Source organism: Lutjanus erythropterus, chromosome 22 (genome assembly GCF_056507025.1).
Source record: "Lutjanus erythropterus isolate fLutEry1 chromosome 22, fLutEry1.hap2, whole genome shotgun sequence".
NCBI lineage: Eukaryota > Metazoa > Chordata > Actinopteri > Lutjaniformes > Lutjanidae > Lutjanus > Lutjanus erythropterus.
In genome coordinates, this window is record NC_139338.1 from 29,285,319 (window position 1) to 29,292,502 (window position 7,184).

A 7,184-nucleotide genomic window follows, 5' to 3' on the forward strand; every position below is an offset into this window, starting at 1 on the left:
TCTTCCATTTAGAGTTTACAGATGTATTTGCAAAAAATAATCAAAAGTAAAATGTTTATGTAGTGGCAGAACTTACGGTGATAAATGTGAGATGTTTTTGTTGTGTTTTAGCTGAGTTCAGTATCTGGACCCGAGAGGCCGGTGCTGGAGGTCTATCCATCGCTGTAGAGGGACCGAGCAAGGCGGAGATCACCTTTGAAGACAGGAAAGATGGATCATGTGGAGTCGCCTACGTGGTTCAGGAGCCTGGTGAGACTCTAACACAAATGCTAAATCAGAAAATATGGATACATATTAGGTGGACAAAAATCAGTCAACATATCATTAAATATGGAGTACCACAGGGCTCGAGTCTGGGCCCACTACCTTTTCATGTCGTCATTAATAATGTGTGTCACTATACAGAATGCACCCAACTCTATGATCTGATTATTTAATCCTCACTGCCATGAAAACTAAAAGCTACAACTGATCCAGAATTTCCCTCAATTCATTTATCAATACTAAGTGGACAGAAATCTTAATTCCTGTGTCCGAGTTTTATGCAAAAACAGTCACAAGCTGGACGTCCACAGGAGAAACGTGTCCCACTCAGAGTGAACATTACATGTGGAGTAACACGAGGCTCTGCCCATCATCTCAAGAACTAAGACTGATCGACGTGCAGATGACACGTAACTCTGATTGGCTGTTGATCCTGATGATTTTAATCAACTGGGTAATATTTCAGAAGTTTGGTCAGTTCAGTCAGAATACCATTTTGACTTTACTCTCAACATGCCAACTTTATTCTCTTTTTTTCCTCTTATGCCTGACTATAATACTCTTCCACAGCAGCTGATATCATTAAGGCAAATAAAAACATTAATTAGACTATTGGATTGCAGTCTAATATGTATATTGAAAACAATAGTGGGCCAGGTATGGACCCCTGGGGAACACCTCAGCTATACTACGCTCTGGAGGAACGGGGAACTTCTATTAGAGTGTTATGAACATGAATTAATAATGATATAAAAAGCCGTAATAATCTGAGTTTGCCTTTTACTGTTATTGCTTCTCTCCAGGTGACTATGAGGTTTCCATTAAGTTCAATGACGAGCACATCCCAGACTCTCCGTTCATCGTTCCCATCGCCACTCTGTCTGATGACGCTCGCCGCCTCACCATCACGAGCCTGCAGGTGAGAACGCCTCATCTAAACCTTCATTAAGTTTGATGAAACAGTTTGTATGGAGGCAGCTGAGGCCACTGATATATGAAGAGCCTCCATGTTAAACCATCATCAACCGTCATCTGCTATATTAAAGGTGACATTTGGATTTACTTTGAACAGAGTTATTATTAGTGTCTGACTGGCTGCTCTATACTGAGAGAGTTTCCGTGAACTCGTGTATAAATGTATCTCTGCTGTCTGCTTGTTTTAACTATAGCTCTGTATATTTGGCTCCTGACCTTTGTAGTAACGAGGGACAGTCGAAGCTTTACTTATTTTATTTTGTCTAATTAACAGGATCTAAAATTGCTTGTGTGGATGGAAGAAGTTGAACATGAATAACAGTTTAGCTTTGCTCTTCTCTGATCTGTTCTTCGAAAGGAGATGGGTCTAAAAGTCGGGCAGGAGGCTTCGTTTGCTGTGCAGCTGAATGGAGCCAGAGGGCTGATCGATGCAAAGATCCACACACCGTCAGGAGCCATAGAGGAGTGTCACATCACGGAGCTGGACAGTGGTGAGACCCTCCATTCATAGCAGTAACAGCAGCATCAGGAACAGTTTGTGAAAAGAGCATAAATGTTTCAGATAGAGGACTGCAAGGCTCAAGCATCGGTCTGCTAATTTTCTGTATTCCACTCAAAATGCATCAATATGCAGATGACACCAAACTCTAAATAGCTAATAATTCTGATGATCCAAACTTTCTTTACTGCTGTGAAAACTCAAAGCTTAATTATCAAAGGTGACCCAGAATTTCCTCAGACGAAATCAGGACAAAACAAAGATCTTAATTAATTATGTCTACTTACACTTTTCAGAGGTGGCGATAGAAAATCAGAATCACAGACAGTCAGGATCCATCATGAGTGTCTTTGGTCACCCGTGTCTTTCTGCAGACCAACATGCCATCAGATTCGTCCCGAGAGAAAATGGAATTCATTCTATCGATGTTCGCTTCAATGGCAGCCACGTTCCTGGCAGTCCCTTCAAGATCCGAGTGGGAGAACCAGGACAGGTTGGAGATCCCGGCATGGTGTCTGCCTTTGGACCAGGACTGGAGGGAGGAACCACTGGTATACATAAAAATAAACACCTTATTTTGAAGGTGCTCAGTGAAAAAAATGAAGTAAATTTTAAAGGGTGTTTTTCATGTCTGTGTCCTCCTTCAGGCGTGGCGTCAGAGTTTATCGTGAACACTTGCAATGCTGGCTCAGGAGCTCTTTCTGTGACCATTGACGGACCATCGAAGGTGAAGATGGACTGTCAGGAGTGTCCTGAGGGCTACAAGGTTTCCTACATGCCCATGGCTCCTGGAAACTACCTGATCTCCATCAAGTACGGAGGACCACAGCACATCGTAGGCAGCCCCTTCAAGGCCAAAGTCTCAGGTTTGTTAACGGATAAGAGAGAACCTGCTGGTGTTTTTCTATCACCAGAAACATAGAGCTGTTTCTACCCATGATACAGTGCTGTTTTTCTCGCAACACCTTCCTGTTTCTTTCTGCGATACAGGGCAGTTTTTCCCTTCAACTTGGAGCTACTTCGCTCCTCAATACGGGGCTGTTTTTCTCTCAACACAGGGTTGTTTTCCTCACAATGTGGAACTGTTTTTCTTGCATCATGCGGCTGTTTTTCTGACAACATGGGGCTGTTTTACCTGCAATACAAACTTTTTTTCCCTGCAACTCTCCTCACGATAGAAAGGCAGTTTTTCTGTCAACACGGATTGTTTTTCTTATGATGCAGGGCTGCTTTTAATGGTGCTTTGGTTTTCACCAAAAGTTCTTAACCCAAACCGTGGTCTTTCCGTAAGCCTTACCTTAAACCTAACCCATTAATGAATGATGGGAAGGAGGTCCGGACCAGAAGTCCGACCGTGATGGGTTTGGAGTGAGAATGATTTTCCACTGCGGTCAGTGATGAGCTGCACCGTATGAACCCAGCTGTTAGAAGAGAGAGCCCAGGAATGTCTGGAGATGGTTCATTTGAATTTGGTTTCTTTGAATCTCTCTGCAGGACCTCGACTGTCCGGTGGCCACAGTCTACATGAGACGTCGTCTGTTCTCGTGGAAACTGTCAGCAAGTCATCAACGATGGGAGGTGCCTTTGCCTCCTTACCCAAATTCTCCTCAGACGCCAGTAAAGTCATCTCCAGAGGTTCTGGCCTATCAAAGGCCTTCGTAGGTCAGAAGAACACGTTTACGGTCGACTGCAGCAAAGCAGGTGAGGAACAACACTTCAAAAACACACCGGAACACATCCTGAACATTAAAATGTATTATTTCTCACCATTACTGACGAATGTCTTTGCTCTTGACTCTGCAGGCACTAACATGCTGATGGTGGGTGTTCATGGGCCGAAGACGCCCTGCGAGGAGGTTTACGTCAAACACATGGGCAACAGGATGTACAACGTCACGTACACTGTCAAAGAACAAGGCAGCTACATCCTCATTGTCAAATGGGGCGACGAAAATGTCCCCGGCAGTCCCTTCCATGTCACCGTCCCTTAAAAACTGAACTCTTCATCTCCGTGTCTGTCTCTCTGCTGCAGCTCCTCATCCTGATGCACTGAAGACGCAAAGACTGTTCACTTCCTGTTTAAACGGACAGATTTCACGCTCTGTATTTTATGTTATTTCACTCTCTTTCACTCGCTGCCTGGAACAAGTGCAGTTGTGTATTTGTTGCTTCTGTTACAGACGGGACTCAGCGACCTCTTTGTTCTGCAGTTTGTCGTTCTGTTGCTGCAGCAGTGACCACAGTTTGAAACCTTGAGAGCTAACGTGTTGAACATAAACATAAGCTATGCAGCGTTCTGTTAGAGCCACACCACGCCGACATTTACAGCAGTTCAACCCTGAATGATGCTAATTGACACTGTTGACCAATCACTAACATCACTGACAGGGCAGATCAAAAAAGGGGAAAATGAGTTCAAAGTTTCCTGGAGCACACAGACTAAACTTTCTTCAGTGACTAATGTTAATGTCATCTGCTGTCCTCATCAGAGTCCCACTTTTCCCATTTTTGATCCCACTTTTTGACTCAGATGAAGACACACCTGGTGCAGAAATGTTAACCAGTGAAAGAAGTTGCAGTACACTTTGAACTCAGTTCTCAAGTCTCTTCTTTTTCAGGATTGCACCGGACAGGCCTGCAGCGTATCTTGATTTGGCTAAAGTGTGTTTAATGTCTTCCCCCAAAAGTTTGTGAATATCAGAAGACATTGTCAAGATATTTCAGTCTTAGCACAACACACTACGTACGCTGTTAAAAAAAATAAATCAGATTTTGAGGCAAATGACTTTTCTAAATTTTTGAGTTTGAATTAAACTCAAACTCCTAACTTCTGAAATAAACTTTAAAAAAAGTTTTGCTAACTCTGACAATCTTGTTGAGATATTCCAACACCAACTTGCATGAATCTTTGCATTTTAGAAGTAAAAAACTAAACTTTTGTGAAGACAGTTGCCTTGAGATGATTTTGAATTTTCTCAGCTTTTCTTTCACAGTTCAGTGCAAACAAGATATATATTTGTGACCTTGTTTGCACTAAATCTGACTTAAATCTAATCTTTTAAAATATCTTGCACCTGCAGGTCAATATCTCGATGATATAAGCTCACATTATTTTGCGTGGACATCGTGCTAACATCAGAGCCAAAGATAAGACTAAATCATTTTTAGGACTTCAGGGACGAGCTAAAATGTGGTGTTACATTTCTCTTTTAACCCATGAAATCCCAACCTGCCTCAGACGAGTTTTATTGGTTTAAAGTCAGATAAAGACAAAGACAAATCTTCCCTTCATGATGATGAATTCAATCTTTTGGACTAAAACCACTCAGCAGATCTTTTTACTGTCAGGATGTTCAGGATAATTTGGGTGGTAATTTCCCTGTTTTTTTTTTTTTCGTCCGTCTCACAGTAAAATCATCCGGCCTGGAGTTTTTCTATCGTGTTGTTATCTGGTCAAAGCTGTGCTGTACAGTGTCGTCCCACAGAGCTGCAGAGACGAGGATCAGGACGAGCTGTGCTGTGACTTTATTTCTTTGCTTTTGATTTTATTTATTCTCCCTCATTTTATTTTCTTTGACAGAAAATGGTCTTATTGTTGAGGACGAGCAGGTGATGAGGTCGATGATTTAGATTTTTGTTTTTCTTTTTTACCACAGAAGAAGAAGAAGAAGAAGAAGTGCGGTGAAACAATCAGTTTATGTTGTGAATGTTGAAAAAACACAGGTGATGTTGCAAAGACACAATATTACAGAGTGACATTTTATAGTGATTTTGTATGTATCAAAAATGGATGAATGAAATGAATTTTAACTGTTTGATATGTTAACCTTCAATCAGGCAAGATTGTGCAGGCATAATAAAAGTTTATTCGCTAACTTGCCACAAAGAACCAAAGGCGATCGTCTCCTGATTTGTTTAATTGATTTTATTGAAAGTGGAACAGACCAGCTGGACCACAAAGACGTGATCTGGAGAAGAACTGGAGGCCTGAGCTGTGCTGCCCTCCAGAGGAGACAGTCAGCAACGTCTCAGAGAGCAGAACTTTAAAGTTTTCTTCTTGTCGAGGCAGATATGTGTCAGTTTGATATCTTTATATCAGGTTATTGTTTCTACATATTAATCCTGACCTCCTGACCTGTATTCTGCCTTTGTAGAACGTACCAAAAATATTGGGTCATACCAAAGCAAAAGGAAACATTATAATGAAAAATGAAGTGAAAGGATCAAATCCTGGCTGACAAACCAAGCTTGACAGTTTTCTCCTCAGTCGTGGTCACAACAAACCCACAACCAAACAAATGAAGTCTGACTTTCAGGAGCAGCTCATCAAGATAATGTGCAGATATGATACCTGGCAGCCTCAGATGGTTCTTCACCTTCTTTCCTCAGTCATGTAAACAAACATACAACAAAGTGAACGTATGTTTCAGGCTTCAGGAGCTCAGTCAGATAAGATGCTGCTCATGAGGATATCCAATGATCAGAAGGTCCAAGGATCAAGTCCAGGTCGTCCTCTAAGGAAACGTTTCTGTGATTTCTCTTAAAAATGAAAAGAAAATGAACAACAAATATGTCATCTGCTGTTCCCACAACGAGCTCAGTCAGTGAGCAGAGAACAGTCTGAGTCACAGGGGTTCAGTCCTGGCTTTTCCAAATTCAGAGAGAAACACAGTTCATAGTTCATGAAGTTGAACTGATGCAGCCATTTGTCCTCCAGAGAGACACTCAACAGTAATCAAAGACACGCAGTAGAGACCAAAGTCAATGAGCTCATGGGATCACATACGAGCTTAAACCACAGATAACATGACTGTGAGATGATGAACACATGAGGTCTGGTCCCTAAAAGTCTGCAGTAACTAACTGCTGCATTTATTTTAGTTTGTCCCTAATTTGGTAAAAGTTGAGCCGTCTGTGTCCGTCTGTGTCCGTCTGTGTCCTTCTGTGTCCTTCTGTTTCATGTCCCAGGTTCTGGCAGGTATTGAACCAGGCTGTGCACCAGCGGGTTTCTTGCAGTCATGGACCGTTCCATCACACCACCAAGGACCTTCACATTAAAAGCTTCTCTCTCAGAACTTTTAAGTTTTCACTCTGGACGTCAAAAATCAACGAAGCTTGAACACACAACCTCTGATTTTACAGCCTGAGCTGTAAGAAATTAGAATTAGAATGAGAAATTAATTATTTCAAATCATTTTTCATTTACCTTAAACCCATCATTTAATGTAAAATATGGACAGAACAGATCACTGAACTAAATGTGTTAGAATAGTGTTTTCCAGCCCTGGTCCTCAGAGGACACTGTCCTGCGTGTTTGAGATGTTTCTGCCCCAACACACCTGATTCAAATGATCAGGTTGTTGTCAGGTTTCTGCAGAGGCTTGATGACGAGCTGATCAAGTGAATCAGGTGTGTTGGAGCAGAGAAAGATCTAAAACATGCAGGA

At 41.9% G+C, this 7,184-nt stretch overlaps 1 protein-coding gene across 8 annotated transcripts in view; it reads left to right on the plus strand.

Annotated features, from left to right (window-relative positions):
* LOC146307125 (filamin-C-like) overlaps positions 1-4,195 on the plus strand; it is a 53,449-nt gene extending 49,254 nt beyond the window's left edge. For all 8 annotated transcript variants that reach the window (XM_084710464.1, XM_084710465.1, XM_084710466.1 and 5 more), the window contains 7 exons: positions 112-249; positions 1,068-1,183; positions 1,598-1,730; positions 2,113-2,289; positions 2,386-2,604; positions 3,233-3,439; positions 3,542-4,195. In XM_084710464.1, the coding sequence (XP_084566590.1) occupies positions 112-249; positions 1,068-1,183; positions 1,598-1,730; positions 2,113-2,289; positions 2,386-2,604; positions 3,233-3,439; positions 3,542-3,729 (1,178 nt within the window). In that variant the 3' untranslated portion in view covers positions 3,730-4,195. The remainder of the gene's footprint in view (positions 1-111; positions 250-1,067; positions 1,184-1,597; positions 1,731-2,112; positions 2,290-2,385; positions 2,605-3,232; positions 3,440-3,541) is intronic.
* The last annotated feature ends 2,989 nt before the right edge of the window (positions 4,196-7,184 follow it).